The sequence below is a fragment of the Anas platyrhynchos genome, chromosome 1 (assembly GCF_047663525.1).
Source record: "Anas platyrhynchos isolate ZD024472 breed Pekin duck chromosome 1, IASCAAS_PekinDuck_T2T, whole genome shotgun sequence".
NCBI classification, from domain to species: Eukaryota; Metazoa; Chordata; class Aves; order Anseriformes; family Anatidae; genus Anas; species Anas platyrhynchos.
Genome location: NC_092587.1, coordinates 195,624,533 through 195,641,962, shown reverse-complemented (window position 1 = coordinate 195,641,962; position 17,430 = coordinate 195,624,533). Strand labels below are relative to the sequence as shown.

General features: G+C 43.3%; 1 protein-coding gene across 2 annotated transcripts; it reads left to right on the top strand.

The window, feature by feature from the left end:
* Positions 1-104: 104 nt before the first annotated feature.
* Positions 105-16,449, top strand: CEP57 (centrosomal protein 57). 2 transcript variants are annotated; one of them, XM_027467722.3, is made up of 11 exons: positions 105-263; positions 2,690-2,846; positions 5,825-6,004; positions 6,299-6,420; positions 7,290-7,403; positions 10,914-10,991; positions 12,044-12,148; positions 12,302-12,382; positions 12,694-12,938; positions 13,622-13,766; positions 15,211-16,449. In XM_027467722.3, the coding sequence occupies exons 1-11, from the start codon at positions 168-170 to the stop codon at positions 15,445-15,447; spliced, it is 1,560 nt and encodes a 519-aa protein (XP_027323523.1). In that variant the 5' UTR covers positions 105-167; the 3' UTR covers positions 15,448-16,449. The 2 variants fall into 2 exon arrangements, with proteins under 2 accessions (XP_027323523.1, XP_027323530.1); XM_027467729.3 differs by lacking the exon at positions 15,211-16,449 and adding an exon at positions 14,613-15,175.
* Positions 16,450-17,430: the final 981 nt, after the last annotated feature.

Here is a 17,430-nt window from a genome sequence, read left to right as displayed (position 1 = left end):
GCCGGGAGCCTCCGCCCTCGGTTCTCATTGGGCGGCGGGCACGCCGCTCAAGCGCGGCTCTGTGGCGTCCCTCAAGGCCGGCGGGGGGCGGGGCTTGCGGCGCCGTCCTGCCTGCCCATTGGTCGGTTCGGCCGTCGCTCAGCCCGCGCCCGGCTCACGGCCGCCGCATGGCCGCGGCGCCCTTAAAGGGACGGGCCCCGGGGGGAGGGGGGCCGCCCGCGCACAAAATGGCGGCGGCGGCGGGCGGGCGGCGGCAGCGCACGGTGAGGGCCGGGGGCGGGGAGGGGGCTGCGGGGGGCTGGGAGCCTGAAGGAGCCGCGGGGCTGCCCAAAAAGAGCTCTGGGGGGCGGCTGGGGGCTGTAACTAGTGATAAGTTCTCTCATCTTCACCCGTTTGTGGCTTTTTTTCCTGGATTTTCAGCGTTTTCCTGAGGTGAGCGCACCGTGGTGCGCCCCGCGGCAGGAGCAGCGTTAAATGGATCTTAACCTGGACTCTATTTCCGGAATTCTGTCGCGTTTTTCTTTCAGTCAGGAATATTTAGCAGTGATTCCTGAAGCAGCACGCGGAGCTGGCTTGGTTAAACGTGTAGCAAATGCATCTGGTGGCAGCTCCCACCTGTACAGCGGTGCTGTGGGGTTTATTTCAGGGGTTGCACTGACGGGATGCCACCGAAAGTTGTGCCCCTGGCCTCCATCCAGGTGATATTTGTAAGAAATGCAGCTAGCCAACACGCCTGTGTTTGCTTTACTCTGTAGTTTCTGCAGAAGCGTGTAGGCTTTCTCCTGGGGTCAGCCTGGTGCGGGCTAGGTAAGTGTCGCTTTTGCCAGTTTAAAAAGGAAAAAAAGGCCAAAAAAGGCAGCAGGTTTGGTTTTCTGTTTACTCTTTGTTTGTTTGTTTTACCTAGTTATTCTTAATTCTCCACAGACAACGTTTTCCATGTGAAAAATAGAGACCTATGAAAATTCAGGTCTGAGGCAGCCCTACGTTGATCCCAGACTGATCCCCATCTCTCAGCCCTGGGGACCATCAGATGCTTTTGTTTCTCACCCATAGCAGACCAATTTTGTTTCACACCAATAGCAGAGTGGTGTTAGAATCAATAGTTTCTGCCACTCGGTCTCACGTTGCTGCTGGTGATGCTCTGCTGCCTATTGCATGAGATGCTGTGCTTTGCTTCGTTCACTTTAACTTTGCTCTTTAATCTTATTCCTTATTCCACTCGCAGCGGTCCAGCACCTCGTAAGGCTGGTGTATCTGCAGGGCTGAGGTCCCTGCTAACAGCCTTTCCTTCCGTTCTGACATTACTCATTCTGTAAAGTTTGCTCTGTGTGGCTATGGAGCGTAAAACAGTGCCCGTATACACACAGACCTACTCAAAATATTTTTGTTAATATATTCTTAATAAGGCATTTGTTTTAATCAGCTTTTTGTAGTGGCCAAAGTACAAATGCAGCTATTCCAAGAAAAGCACTTGTGCTGTGTGGGAGATAACAAACGCAACGTATTGCTTTGCAGATAAAACAGAAACACTGCCTGAAAGGTTCAGGGTGCTTACGGTCTTCGTCTTCTTGTCTTTCTATGAGGAAAATTAAGTGTGTGTAGGCTTCAAGTGACTTACTAATTTTCTTATTTTTTTTCCCTTTGTATTTCTTACGAGGTGTTTTGGGTGTATTGTCTAAATTGCCATGAGGTATTTGCACAAATACTTTTTGTATTTTAATTTAGGTCACAATATGCCCACAATAACTGGTATTTGCAAAAGCTTAGGAAAGCCTGCCAAGGTGAGCGATTACTCGGTTGCCTTATTAGTGAAGTAAATCTTCTGTGAAGAGCTGTAGGAACCAGAGCATCACATCTGCTTGCAGCCCATTTCTGCCTCAGGCTGCAGGAAGACTCCTAGCACATTCAAACTAGGCAGCCATATTTCTATTTCTCTCTTACCCACCAAGCTTGTACACAAAGCTGAGACAAGGTAGGTTTCAGTCAAAGCCACAGACACAATGTGTGGAGTGCTGTGGCCTTTTGGCTTGGGAGACGCTTGCTGGAAAGCGTCCAATTGCTGGTGTCCTGACTGCATAGTATGTTTACAACAAGGTGATCACTTCTGGTAGCTGCGTCCTCCAAAATGCACCAAATATGTGGCAAGCAGAGTGCTAGAAAATCTGCAGCTTTCATGGCCGTGTTTTTGAGACGAGGGTTAAGCTGCTCTTAGCAGCCTGTTGGCACTGAGAGGCAGAGGTACCTCCTTTCTTGGCTTTGAGTTTGCTGCTGCTTTTCTTGTGCCAGTGCCGCTGATCAGCTGTGGGGTGAAGTCATCTTGGTGTTTCTGCCGGGGATGTTCAGGGTGTTCGTGGAAGGCTGTGAAAGATAGAGGTGGGAAAGAGGGGCTGGGGCTGCAGTGGGGAGAGCTCTGTCCTCCCTGTCTGCTGTAGTGCCTTCTCACAGTAAGCAAGCGTATAAATAATAGTAAACAAAAGCAGAAATTGGAAACTAGCATGAAAAACTTGTTCTGATACTATTTTTAGCAGAGGGGACTTTGATGTACATACTGAAGACTCCAAGGAAGAAAATACAGCCTTTGAGCTACAGGTCTCCTGCAGCAGTATTTCTCCACATCTTATAAATTGATTCTGCTTTTATTGTGACAGAGAAACAAACGTGCTGAATAACAGCTTTGCTTTATTTTCAGGGTGATCTACACAAAGCTCACAGGTCTGCGTCAGCCACAGATGGACTCTCTGCAACGTCGTATATTGATTACCCGAAGTACAAGCCCTTCATCAACTCAGACCTGCTGCGCTCCCCGCGGAAACCAGTAATTCCATATCCCGAGAGTAACAGCAGAGGTAATGCTTCAGCTAAGCTGCTTTTTTACCTGTTTCCAAGTTGCTTGTGCTGTGCGTGAAAGCATCACAAAAAATCTGTGCCCACAGAGGATATGGTCTCTTTAGCCTTTTATTCCTTCCCAGTGATGTGCAGATCGCCTGTTTTGTAAATCCTTTTTGCTTCGCTGTTTGAATCATGCCTAATGAAAGAGGCTGTCTTACAGCTGGAGAAGGATGCTCACTTCCGTAGCAGAGAGCTGTAAAATGGGCTTGAGATGTTCTTCCTTCCTTCTTCTGGTCCTCCTATCCCTCAGTCATTCCCCACCCCAGCTCACAGCCAAGTTTGAAATTAGACTGGAGTTCTCCAGACAGCTTGGAGCAAAGGAAGAGAATCGGTGTTGATGAACTGAGAAGGCTTGTGATGTTCGAAGGGTGTGGTGGGAATCAGGGAAGTGCTTACCACATACAGAAGAAAAGAGGTGTTTTGTGGCAAAGTGCTGAACTGAGAGCTCACCATTACCCCAGGGGGAAGAAAGTTGTGCTCCCATTTATTCTTTTTTTTTTTGTTTCTGGTTTATTCTTCTCCTGTCTTTCCCACTTCATCTGGAAGTGAACAGCAGAACCAAACATTAATTTTGCCTGACCAGAGATGAACAAAAACATTTTTTGCTAGTTTTCTGTTTAACAAATTGGCTTCTCCTACAAGGAGAGGAACCCCAGAGCTGCCTGGGGATAGGTACAGGAGGGAGCTGAGGGAATTGGAGACAAGGGCAGGGCGGATCCTTTGTGAGCTTCTTGGCTAAGGGTCCTTGAGAAAATAACCCCTGAAGACTGGTGTTGTGTGGGGGTTAGGGCTATGAAAAAATATTTTATTACTTACAGAAAGAAAAGTGAGAGATTTAGGATGAACCCTTAAATTACTCTAAATATAAGACAGACTGGGGGGGAAAACACAGCACAGTAGGCTCCAGTACCTGTTCCAGTAATGTAATTCATGTAGAAATTACCAGGGACTTTTATGTTAATTATCTAGTAGATGAAACCTGAGTTCCTGAAGTGCCATTTAAAATGTAATATATGCTCTGGCATGCACAACGTGATCAGTTTTGAGTGTGGCTAACACAAAACTAAAGGATTTGTATGACAAATTTGGATGTTAAGCTAAGGGCTTACTTGCAAATGATTGATACAAGGGTATTTCTGTAGACTGTATTGTGTGCTGCGTTAGTGACAAAGTTTTGATTTCCAAATTTTCACCTGGCAACTCTTTTCAGGCAGGTAATTTGCTAACTCTAAAATAAATACAGCTAGAGGGATAGCATCTGAAAGCCATATCCCTTTTTAGGAAAATAAAGGCCTTTTAAGACTTTGACTCCTAAAATGTTTATGTAAATATCAATGTGTATGGAAAATAAAAATCCAGCAGGCAGTTCATGCAATACTTCTATTTTTTTGTAGAAGCTTTGCAACTCTGAAGTAAGTTTACAAGTTCAGGAGTGTGTATAAGGTTAAGGATTTGGGAGTTATCTTCAGATGAGAAAATAGATTTGGTTGTTCTTGGGGGCCCTTCCTGTTCCTACCTCACACTTAAACAAAAAATCCAGAAGTTAAGTAAATCCTGCTTATTTGGGGTTTAATTCCTCTATGTTGTGCATCTGTGATGACTGTTGCAACATATCTGTTACTTTGACACTTGTTTCCTGCCCTCCCTGCTACCTGGCATCCTGTTGGGTTTCACCCTTACCTACCCACTGCTCAGATTGCTTCATTGATGTGTTTTGCTTGTTGTTACTGTAAATACACAGACTTTAATTGAGCTCTAAGTGTTGTGTAACAAAGCTGTTTATGGTTCCAGCTGTGCCCATTTCAACTGAATCCTGATAACAGTGCCATAAACAGGGGAAAAGGGTGACCCTGCTAATAGGATCGGGCTATGGACAACTTTCCCTTTATCTGTGGCTGCTGTCACCCACTTCCTAATGACTTAAGTTACCTTAGAGTAGGTAGTTCTGATACTCTGTTCTGTCCTGCATTTCAGGATTTGATGTGTTTTCACTCTGGAAAACTCATTCTGATAACTATTCTTCACTTTTTGTAATGTGATGCTCAACCAAATACACAGCCTTAACTTTTCCTGTGTTTCCATTCTTTCTCTAGAGTGTGTTTAAGCACAAAGGAGTAGGCTAAGGAGTGACCTCGCAGATAAATCTGCTGTATGAGCTGCCTATAGGGTAGTTCTCACATTTTACTTTAATAGGACTGTGTACAGGGGAAGGGGCTGATGGTTCTGGTTCCCTTTGCAGGTTTAAACAATACAGCCAGACGCAATACGTCAGATTACCAGCAGATGGTCTAATGGCAAGATGAGTTGTATTACAGCTGCTTTCTTTTTTTGTGTGGTGAATATATAAAGGCTTTGAGTAATTGTTAGAGCAGGGAAGTGGATGGAAAGTGGGAAAGCTGTTTGGCACAAAGGAGGTGCGTATCTTGTGGGCAGGAGGCCATCACAAATGCTAAACCAGAAGAGCTGATGCTTGGAGAAATAAACATCTTTATAGCTCTGATCTCTAACACTTATCCTGTTCAGTGATCAGCGAGGTGAATGCTGTTTTATATTTGTCCCACTAGTGTGCACTTGCAGAGGAACAGTAATAAGCATACAGAGAACTTCCACTGCTTCAACTGCTCAGTCATCACCTTTAATTTCCTTCTGATAAAAAAAATCAGAAGAGGCACTGTTTGTGCTCAATGTGCAGAATATTTATTTGACCTGTCCTGGACAATGGAGGTATCTTTTCCCAGATGTTTCAGATGAAGATATGCACCAAAAGCATCTATACATTTAAGACCTGGTTTAGGATTGGTTGCAGTTTAGGGTACTAACTCACGGAAGGAGTCCTGGCTGGTGGTGAGGAACACGCTGGCTTTCTCGTGTAACATGTTTCGAGTCCAATGTTATCTTGAAGAGTAACTAACAAAAGGTCCTTGCTCAATTACAGCAATATTTTCTGCTCTGAAGAATCTCCAGGAAAAAATTCGTCGGCTGGAGTTGGAGCGGCTGCAGGCAGAAGAGAATGTCAAACACCTCAGCAGAGAAACAGCAGACTACAAGAAAGTACTGAGTGAGCAAATGCAACACAGGGAGCAGGACAGAACTGAAGTGTCAAAGAAAAATCAAGGTGGCTTGCTACGTTTATATACACACTACTGAACATTGATGTGGATAAAACTTGAGTTTTTATCAATGCACAAAACTATTTCAATTATCTTTGTTCAGTATATTTTACTTTACAGTGGAATTTTGAAGAAATAATTTCTAAAGCATACTTATTTTTAGGAATTTATACGCATGAATGGTTAATTCAGCTTAATATGAGTTTTAGATGGTACTTTTCTTGCTTGTTTTTGAACTGTCCTGAAAACAACAGGCACAAGCAGTGCATGATTTCATTTTTCTGCCTTGTTACCTACAGAACTGGCTTCTCAGCTGGCAGCTGCTGAGTCTCGGTGCAGCCTCTTAGAGAAACAGCTGGACTACATGAGAAAAATGATCCAGCATGCAGAAAATGAGAAGTCACATCTCTTGGAGAAACAGGTGTGCTCCTAAGATTATCTCAGGATTAAATGAAAAAAAAAAACCAGTGACTACATCACAACTTCTCATTTACTGTGATTTTGATACCTTCAGCTGTAGATGTCATTGAGCTGGCCTTTATATATTTAGGTATGAGTAATTTTTCTATTTAATTTTCAGTCCTGTGAGGACCCTGGTCTTTTCTGTCTTTGTGCTTCTGTCTCTAAGGCAATTCTGTAGGTTCTGGTGTTAATTAGAATTAACTGCTTCTGTGTGACTGACTTGCCTTAGCTCATCTGTATCCCTCAGAGGATAATACCTGTGTGCCAGTGGAAAAACCTTCCCTTTTGTGTTTACAGTATTTAACTCTTTTTTTTTTTTTACTGGTACTTTTCTTGAGAATCAGTATGGCAGACCCAGTTCATCTAGAAATAATAGTAAAATTTGTTTCCTGCCATCAGTGACTGTGGGATTTATCCTATATCTAAAATGAGCTTTTGAATTTTGTTTTATAGGAGTATCTATCACTTAGTGCTCTCTGTTCCACAGTCTCTGTGGCTGTCTTATGAGTATTGAATATTCACTGAAATTAAGAAAATTACCTCTAATAGCTGAGTAAAGGGTTTTTATTATTCTTGGCTTGGGAGGGAGGAGAGACTACACATTTTCACCTGGTTTTGGCTGGCTGTGAGATTCCCAATGTTGGCACAGTTTCCAACTGTGTCAAAAATGCCCAGTTGCTCCTTAATTGTAGCAGCACTTAAAATCGTGCAAAGAAAGTAATTCCTTTGATCTGTTTATGATCTTTCTTTATCATGCAGATGTAAGGCTTGCTATAGCTATGTTTCCTTGTGCTTATAACAGTTTTGCTTTTAATTTCTCCCATCAAGGGCTCATTGGAGAGAGACCGGCTCGATCAATCCCAAGTCCAGTCTAAATTGGAAAAGCTGGATATGCTGGAGAAAGAGTACACCAGGCTTACTACCATGCAGTCCATAGCAGAGGTCTGTCACTTGCACTTGCATCAGACTTACCTTGTTTATTGTAATCAACATTTCATAGTTACATGTTGATAACAGAGGAAAAATACAGCAGCTAAAATGTCTTTTTGAAGCTGAAGTGGTGTAAAAACTTGCAGTTACTGCTGGAAGTCAGGCTGTAGGTCACTACAAGAAAGAATTGGAGTTTAGTTGAGACTTAACAGGATCTGTTGGTGTTCATTTTTTGTTTGGATGGCACAGGGGCACATAAGATAGCGTTTCTGAACACTTCAGAGTTACTTTGTACTCTGCTGAATGCTGGCTGTTAGTCAATTATGGCCCAGACTTCACTTTAGATTGTGGTGTGGTTTTCTGACACTTCTCCACCCTTACAGAGTGGTTAGTGTGTTGTTAGACTGTGGTATTAGGGGTAGCTCTGGACTCTTACCAAAATTTTACATTTGCCACCTGCTTACCAGCCCTTCCCATGTGCTTAAATACTCCAGGAGTATTTAAGATGTTTGATAGTAAATCTTCATCTGGCTGGTCTGCTACAGCACCTTCTAGACACTACAACTCTTCTTGGGAGTCTCTGACCCAAGGCAACTTTGACAAGCTGTTGATCTTGACACCCCATTATGGTGGGCTCCCTTTGTGGAGTAAAAAAGACCGCGTTATTTGGGCAAACCTCTCTCAAAGAGAGAAGCTTCTTCCACCTCTTGTTCCCTGAAAGCAGCAGTAAGTTCATCCAGGGTCAGGTTTGAAATAAGTGCTTCAGCAACAGGCATTGCTTTTTCACAAGTTTTTACCAAGTTCTTGTCTGGTAGCAGCTGAAGTTCGATGGTGCTGGGTTATTTGTCTTTTTGTGCCTGGCTAGTGAACGTAATTCCAGCATAATTTTTTTTCCTGGTTCAGACTGATTTTTCAGTATCATTAGAAATTAGTGGTCGTCATAATTAAATCAGTCTTAGTGGAATTGGGCATTAAATTTACAGTTTTGAATCAGTTTTCAGAACCAAGAGAAATCCAGACTGAGCTCTGTCTGAAGGTGATTTTCCTTATGATCATTTTCCTGTCATTTTTCCTTTGGCCAGCAGGTCAGGCTACCTCTGTGCTTGTTGGTCACGTTCCTCTATGAGCCTCCCTCCGTGTGCTCAGGACCTTACAGTCCTCAAGGGGTGGCTGCACTCTGCTCAAAACAGTCACAGCTGTTGCTTTTGGTGATCTCTGCTTTAGTTGTGGCAAGACCACAGGAACATTTGCAAGTTTAATTTGAGGCTAGAAGTAAATAAGGACTACTTCCATGCACAGTGTACTGAGACAAACTGGTGAAATGACCACTCATGAGTGGGCAAGGATTTTAGACTGATTTCAGACTTTGCCAGAGTGAAATGTGTGTGTGTCTTACTGACTTGCTGAGAGCATTTAATCTCCAAAACTTGCAGAGCTGCTACCTTACCTAGCCATATAAGCATATCAAAAGGGATTGTGGAGGTCCTCATTCATGTGATGGTCTCCTAATAAGAGTGCTGACCTCAAAAACAATTCCTAGTGTGTGTTCATTGTAACTGCAGTCCTGCAGTGCAGTGTCTGGACAGCTGGCTGAGAGGCTCTGAGTGTGTCTGTGTGTGGGGATAGAGGTAGGGGATGGGGCTGTTCCCTAAAGGAGTGGGTAGGGCTCTGGTCTCGGGTGTTAGATGGGCAGAATCTGACTGTATGTGTTTTGAAGAGCTGAAGTTGGTAGTAATCAATCTCCTCTTAACACTGAGACTTAAAAAGAGAACAAAACCCCTCCATTCTGTGACCAGCAGAGGTAACTATAGGTATGCCACCCACCCCTCTTATTTTTCTTGTCTCCCCTACCTGCCAGGTGGTGAGAAGCAGCACCTGCACCAGGTGCAGCACTTGGCTGCTCAGCTGTTAAGCAGGTGCTGATATTCAGGGTAGTGAAGCACAGATGTGAGCTGTCCTCGCACCACAGGCACTTCCTCTCTGATGGACCGAACTGGGTGCTTGTCCCAGCAGCCCTGTTTGCAGAAACAAAGGCACTTCATGTCTCTGAGGTCATACCTCTTGTTAGGATTGTTTGGAAACTTATTTCTGTGACAGCCCAAAGGATGTGTGCAGTGATTCCATGAAATTTCATTTGTTTCAGAAAAGGGGAAGAAATAATGTTGAAATATTTATTTGTTGGCTTTTTTATATGATTTTTTTCTTACAGTGGTTACTGGGGGCTAGGCAAAGTGTTTTAGTCAGCTTGGTGCTGACTAAAAAAAATTTGGGAATATCACTTAGAGAATTTCCAATGTGGTCTGTCACTGAAAGCTTAGTAAGATGCAAGCTTGCTGCATGATTTGAGCTACACGTGGCACCTAGGACAACTGCCTGAGTGGACACTGGGTGCATTTCAGCACAGAAGCAGTGGTTTGGGTTCATGTCAGTCTTCAGCTCAAACAGAAGGTTTGCTGCAGCATTTGTATAGTAAAGATTATGTGTAAGAGGCTAAAGAAGGATTTTCATGGAGGTGTCTATGTGGAAATCAAAAACTGACACACAAAGGATAGAAGATGATTTTAAGTTACTTGGAATGTTTCTAATTCCTATGGAATGAGGAGAAAAAGATTCAACAGGAAAAGCTGGTTTCTTTACACAGTGCCTTTGTCCTGGATGTGTACCCAGGGATTTGCATTTTAACACCTTCGTGTAACAGTTGGTTATATTAATCTTACAGTTAATGCTTAAATAAAGGTGAATTGAAATACTTAACACCTCTTAAGTTTTTAGGGTACTGGCTCTATAAATAATGCAAATTAAAGTGTCCAAAATTAGCTGCTGCTTTGAATTGCATGCTTTTCTGGCTTAGGTTTGATTAGTGGCTCTGTGAATAATATTCAGTCTATGGGGGAAGAGAGGGAAGGTTGTTTTTTTGTGTGTGCTCTGGAACTTTGGATCGTTTTCACTCTGCTGTATAAAATTAGAAGGTTGTTTAAAAAACCTTCATATTGGGAGTTGAATCATATCCTGCTTAAACAGGTTTTTCATCTTGTTGAAATGTCTACAAAGATGTGTGCCTCTCCTTTTAACTCTTTTTTCTTGAAAGGGGCTTTAAGAAATTCTTACAGTATTTTTATCATAAAAAGATTAAGTCAATTCATGTTTGCTTAAAGGTAACTCAAGCATCATGAACTTTCCTCTCTGCTCTTAATTAAGGAGGTGGCTAGATCTTCAAAAATCTTTCTTGTCTAAGAGTTCAACCTTGCATATTATTCTCCCTGTAGGCTCTGACTTAAATCCACATACCCATTGTGGAAGTAAAAATAGAAAAATCAATTCAGTCAGAGGCATAAGAACTTGGCTGATGTGTTTATTATGCCTGTATAGGTGGAACTTCAGCAGTAAATTTAATTCTGAAGTTTTTGCCTAGTCTGAAATTGCAAGCTGAACTGATAACAGCTTTGCTCAATCTCTTGGTATTTTACACTTCAGGGAAAAAAAATGTTTCAGTAGTAACTGTTTTCATTCACCTTTGACTAGAAAAAAATGAAAGAGCTGGAACAGAAGCTTCAGGAGGAAGAACACGCAAGGAAGCTTGTTCAGGAAAAAGCAGCTGAGGTAACAACAGGAAATCTCTCTAGTACAGTATGCACTGTAATTAGCTCTTCCTTTTCATCAACTTTCTCTGCTAAACTTGCTGATAATCTCTCCTATAGAGAGAATAATGAAAACATTGTAGTCTTCCCTGTACCCCACATCTGAAGTTCTCAGTGCTTCAGAATTTTTTTCCCTAACAGCATCTGCACTGAAGCTTCATTTCTTCACTGAAAAAAAAAAAGTGGGAAAAGAAAAATAATCCAGACTGATTTGTGGTTGAGGATGTATAAGGATCTCTGTTTTAAATACATCAAGGTCAAAAAGCATACTCCTTTTTTTGTAATTGCAACTAGATACATGTATATTGCAGAAAGAGGCAAAAAAAGGGCCCTGTACTATTTGGTATGGGTCTTTAAGGACAGTGGCCTTCTAACCCTGAAGTGTTGTGGTCTTTACATACTCAGCTGTATGCTAAGAAGTATGTAAGTAACGTGGCAGGCATTAACCTTTCTAATGAGTGCTAAGCTCAAATTAATCATGAATAATTGTGTTGTGAATGCTTCTTGATGAGATCAGTTAGGAGATGAGTTCTAAAGCTATGTTTTTTCTTTATGTTGATAGAAACAAAGTATATAGAGGTCTTTGACAGTGACAATTCTAATCTTCTGCTCTTTCAAGAGATTTTTTTTTCCTGTCAAATTTAATAGATCAGAAGGAATAGCTGTCTGCTAACTGTATGCCACAAAATCAAGTGAGCAGTCAGAGCTGGTTACCTGACTTCCCTAATACTTTGCCAAGTATAAAATACAGCTGATGTTTTGGCACTTGCCTACATGGGAGTAGTTCACTACGAACAATTCTTTAACTTAACCAAGATTAGTGATGAGATGTGTTATCTGAGGCAAAAATCCCATTTAATGTTTAAATTAGACTGCAGAGGCATCGTACACACTTGCAGCCCTTACTTTCAGAGAGCTTGTGTTTAAAAAATGCTGTGTTGCAAATCTTAGTGCATTCTCTCTGATCATCTATTAATACAATTTCAATAACTTCCCTCATTCCTTCAATTACAGCTTCAGACAGGCCTGGAAACCAACAGACTGTTGATTCAAGCAGCATCACCATTGCTTTCTCCAAAAGCAAGAAAACCCAGGAAAAAAACTAAGCAGCCAGAGAAGGTAACAGAGGGTGAGAAAAGGGCAATTACTGAGGAGTTAAATAAGGATCTGTGCATGCAATCAGAAAGCAAGTTGCCTCTTTTATTGCAAAGCAAAAAATGGGTTTGCTGTAGTGTCATCTGTGGTAAACATTTCTCTCTCCTTTCCTTGCAGAAATGCTCTTCCACAAGCCATCTCACTACGCAGCCCCATTACAGACTGTGTCTGGGCGATGTACCCTTTGTAGCTGGGAAGGTGAGCTGCCGAATTGCGAAGCTTCACACTCAGTAGCTGCAGCTCTTGCAGTGGCTTTGGCTTGGTGCACTCCTGACACCCAGCGGTCAGATCATCTTGTGCTCTTTGACGAGCTTCTTTATCTTCAAAAGGCCTGCTGCATATCAGTACCTTGCTGAGCTGGTATTTCCTAAAATGAGCTCCCTCCATGCTGCTAGTCAAGCTGCTCTTGTTATGCACGTTTAAGCAAAAATAAATATTGTTTTGGTGTTCTCCATTATAATCAAGGAGGTTGTTGACAACGTCATTTAAAAGCAGTCTTTTCCTTCCAGTCTACCAGTCCCAGCCATTCAGTTGGCGCCAACGTGCAACATGTCCTGCACCTGATGAAGCAGCACACCAAAGCTTTGTGTAACAACCGTGTGGTAAACGACACCCCGCTAGCAAAATCCATCAGCACTGGTCATCCCGCCAGCAAGAGCAGAAAGGCATCGCTGCCAAAGGACTCTTCCTCATCCCACGAAGAACTCTCAGAAGTTCTGCTGACTCTACAGGATGAATTCGGGCAGATGAGTTTGTAAGTTTGGTGCATTTGACGTTGCAGATTATGAATGTGGATGCTTTATATCTTTGTCTTTCTGCTTTAAAGTTGTGAAGGTTTTTCTGGGGATAGGAATTAGTTTTGTAAAATCTCTAGCATGTAATTGATCTTTTCTGTTGGCTGCGTAGGCTTTCATTTCTCCTTGCAGTTAAAGGCAGATTCTGATAAACAGTGACTCCATACCGGTGTTTATATGCATCAATATCAAATTTGTGAAGAGTAGGGGGAAAGTGTGATAACAGCCCTGATGCAGTGGACAAATATTCCGTATTCAAAGGCCCATTTTGTGCATCCTGGCTAACAGAACATGAATTGTTACCTGACTGCACAGCTGCAAGAAATGCAAACGTACAAAACAGCGAAGGGACAAGTGCTGGGATGCTTTCCTCTGGGGTCATTTGGTAACTTTAAGTGTGCATGCTGAAGTTTGAAGCCACTTCTTGTTGACAATTTAATGTTGCAGCTGTCTGCTGCTAAGGTGTGCTACTTCACTGATGCTACTCACCAACAAAACTGTTCTGACTGGCTTATGATGCCTTGAATGTGTTGGGCTGCTGATGCTGTGGATTCCTGGAAGTGTTGTTTCTGAACTATTTACACAAGCTCTAGAAACTGGGAGAGTCTAACGCAAGCTTTGTTCTGTCTAAATCCCATGCTAGTGACCACCAGCAGCTGTCAAAGCTTGTCCAGGAAGCTCCAACCATTGCAGTGAGGGAAGATCTGGAGAGGGAACTTGAGACGCTGGTGGGAAAGATGGAGGCAAAGGCAGACCAGATCAGCAAGGTCCGGAGGCATTGGCTACAGGTGAGTTACGTGCCTGTGTTTGTCCTTTGGTGAAATTGCTGTCTTAAGATGTTTTTTTGCCTTACATCCTAATGTAGCAGCAATAAAGTAGAAATAACTACTGTAGAGCATTGTGCCTAGCTTTATTTAGCTTCATGTCCCAGAGTTTGTGTGCATGCCTTTGTCTTTCCATTCCTTGCCACGTTACCTTGTGCCTACTCCTCATCCCATGCCAGGCAGAATTTTGCATCTCTTCTTACCCTGCCTTCTATACTCCTTTCATCCCCAAAGCAAGGAAGAGTACGATAGCAAATTCCACAGCTGTCTGAAGTCTAAAACACAGCACAAACTGGCTGGGCAGCGCACACTGAGAAACAGCACATAGGGCAAGAAGGGGTGAGCCTACTTCCTGGGCAGCCAGCAGTCAGTCTGGAAGTGTTCCTGACACATCGGGTACCTGTGCATTCAGATCAGTCCCACTCCTGCTTCCAGCATATGTGAAACAGCGATGGGGAATTAACTAAAGCATTTGCTTTGCAGGGAGGTCCTAGTAACAGCCAGCTGCACATCGTGTGCAGGGGAAAGGTCTCATGAAATGCTGTTCTTTACATTGAAGGAAACTCAGAGTTTCTAGTAACCTACACTGGGTTTAAAAAGAGGTAGATTCCCAGGGGCTTTCACTGTTGAGCTCACTCTTAGTGATTCTCCTCTTGTTGGTGCTAACAGCCTATTTGTTTTAATTTGTACTTTATAAAACCTGAAATATCTGTTCACTTCAAACCCCTTTCAAAGTTTTTTTGAATAACGTAACCTGTTCATTCAAAGTTGTAAAAACTTTTCAATTCTGTTTTTTTCTAATCATTCTAGTGAAGTCTTTCCAAGGGGCTTAACCTGATGTATTTAATCCAGCCCAGTTCTTGTGAACCATGAAGATTCACCCTCATCTGGTGTAGCTTATACATCAAATATGTACTGAGCGCACTGCTGATGACATCCAAAAGGGAGGCATGTGAAATATGTTTTCAAGCAGTTAAAAGCGTTTTACCTTTGATCTCTCTTGTGATCTGCAGAGGAACTGTTGCAGAGGAACAGATGTGCAGTAGTCCCCAGTAGTAAAGATTCTCCATATACTCAGCCTTTTGACTAGCTACTGACAAGTTCTCAGAGTCAGCATTTAGGAGAAATGCTGCCTGCTATAAATTGGGAGGGGAGCCCATCACTACGTAAAATGAGGGGCCCTGTGGAAGCTACCTGTGCTGCAGTTTGGTTGTCACATCTCTACAGATGTGACTAGAGCACTGCTGTGTCAGGAAAATAAAATACTGCTCGCTCAGGGTGGTGTGGAAGCTTCTGTTTGCTTAGCTGAGTGAGATGAGCAGTGGGATGTTCCAGCTGTCTGGAAGAATTGCAGAGCTTCAAGCAGTGACCTTGTTTCAGTTTGTTTTCCTTTGGGCTTCTCTTTCAGCTAGAGAGACTGAAGAGAGAATGCAAGCCCAGAAAGACTCCTGCTAAACCAATAAAAGACAGCAGGCGCCCTGTCAGCGAGGTCAAAGTCACAACTACCGTGACCACGAAAGGGAAGGATGCTGGTCCCATCAAAGTGAAACCTGGGGAGAAGAGTCGGAAAAACCTTCAGCTGCTGAGGGACATGCAGACCATCCAAACCTCGCTGCAGAAAGACGATATCAGCTGGGACTACTGACTGCTCTGTGGGAGATGTTCCTGAAGCCACCCCAGTCAAGCTCGCTCACATTCTGGATATAAAGCAGCTGCCTTTCTTGCTGTGTGAAAGAGGCTACTGTATGCGAAGTGCACTTTGGCAGTCTGGGTCCTTAGTCCCTCCACCTGTGGGTTTGGCTGTATATACTGTGGCCTAGTTCAAAGTGTGTTCCATTTTTAAGGTATCCCAGCACAGGTCTCCCCCCAGCAGCCAGCAGCCCCCCTCGTGTCAGTATTCCAGCAGTCGCTCCCTCTTTTCCTTTCAGCACCCCAAACAACGCGGTGTCCGTGTGGGTTGGGTTGTGTGAAATGCCAGTGTGATTTCACACTGCTGTTGTTGAACTCTGTGCGTTGGGAGGCTTCTCGAGATGCATCTCTTTGAAAAGTGCCATCTTCTGAGGGCTGCTGGCAGCTCTGAGCTGTGTGCAGCTGCCTGTACTCAGACTGCGTGTGAAAGGGAGAACAGGTAAACTCCTTTTTTTAAAATGTTTTTAGTTCACACAAAGCATTCCTAGGTCTGCACATTCATTAGTCAGCATTAATGGCAGTGGATGTTTGTGTACTCAAAAGGAGCAAAGTGACTTCAAACTACTTTGCATAATGATTGTATTTAAGGTCTGGAGAGTGAATTTTTCTTCAGAACTCGTACTTCCCTGAAAAAGCTATAGGAAATGTGGGTAACAACCCTTCTTCTAGCCCATGGCTTTGGGCGGTAAAGGAGTGAGATAAACCACGAGTGTTTTAAACTGCAAGTGCCTCAATCATGCCATTCGGTCCTGGCATCTTGCTTTTAACTTGAAACGTGCTTTAATGAGCTATCGATTTTTGGTAGTGGTGCAACTCGCTTTGCACTGACTTGCACAGCTGAGTGAATGTTATTTATTATGTTAATAATGTAAAGAATTTCCTATTCATGGAATGTATGGAAGACCCAGATCATCTGTTTATACAGTTGAAAAACAATAAAGCCAGCTTGCCTGTTGAATGGAGTGTGGGAAAGCTGCGGTTCCTCTGAACTGGCTGAGTGTTTGCAGCAGCGCTGTGCCCCTTCTAGTGTGTGGTCTTGGTGGTGTGAGCAAGCAAACTGCGGGTAAGGTGAGGTCAGTTGTCCACCCTGGTGTAGCCAAACAAGCAGAGATGGCTGTAGGGTCAATGCAGGTCAGACTGAGTCTGGTGGAAGTGATTTGAGTTCAAATTTGAGTTGAATTATCTCTAGGTGATGCACCCTGGTCATCTCCTTGCATCTGAGGCAGAGGAGGTTTTAGCTGTGAGAAGTCAGGAGCTGTCTACTACACCTGGTGCCAGCCTCCTGAACTTCACTGGGGCTGGGGACATGGGCTCTGGGTAGCTGAAATTCTTCCTGGAGGGGCCTGAAATCTGTAGCTGAGGTTATAATCATTGATTTTCCTTGGAAAGGATGGCTGGAGGAAGGCTGGTGTCAGCGTTACCTCAGGCTGTATTAAACAAGCTAGGGCTTAGGAGTATTTCAGGCTCCATAGGTACCTCAGTCACTGTGCACTGCAGAGGTTGGAGTTGATCCTACTGGGAATGGGAGTGTCAGGGGGTAAGCCCTGAGCTGTTGATCCCAAATTATCCTGCTGAAGCTGGACTTAACGTGAGTTCCATGAGGAAATGTGAACATTCCTCTTTCACAGAAGTTCCTGTGCTAAAGCACTATAAATTGCAGAAATAGGTTTTTAATTCTAGGAATGTTTTTGTACCACTATGCAGCCATGTACTGTATCTGTGCTAAAAGTGGTGTGTACAGGGTAAGAGAAACTTGTCCGAAGAGCAGTTGTTTCCCTGTGATTCTAAATTTCAGAGTTGGAGAGCATTTTGCAAACCCCAGCTGCATGAGTAAGGAGGAGTAAGATTTGAATTTGACATGCTAAGGTCAGTGCTATTCTTGTTCACATGCCTACACCTTTTGGTTTTGCTAACCATGGAGCTGAAAAGATGAGCCCAA

Bases quoted from the DNA above. Each gene is read 5' to 3' on its own strand.
- CEP57 (XM_027467722.3), top strand. From the start codon at position 168: ATGGCCGCGGCGCCCTTAAAGGGACGGGCCCCGGGGGGAGGGGGGCCG. The intron at 6,421-7,289 runs GTGTGCTCCTAA...TCTCCCATCAAG, and splicing joins CACATCTCTTGGAGAAACAG to GGCTCATTGGAGAGAGACCG. The intron at 10,992-12,043 runs GTAACAACAGGA...CTTCAATTACAG, and splicing joins TTCAGGAAAAAGCAGCTGAG to CTTCAGACAGGCCTGGAAAC.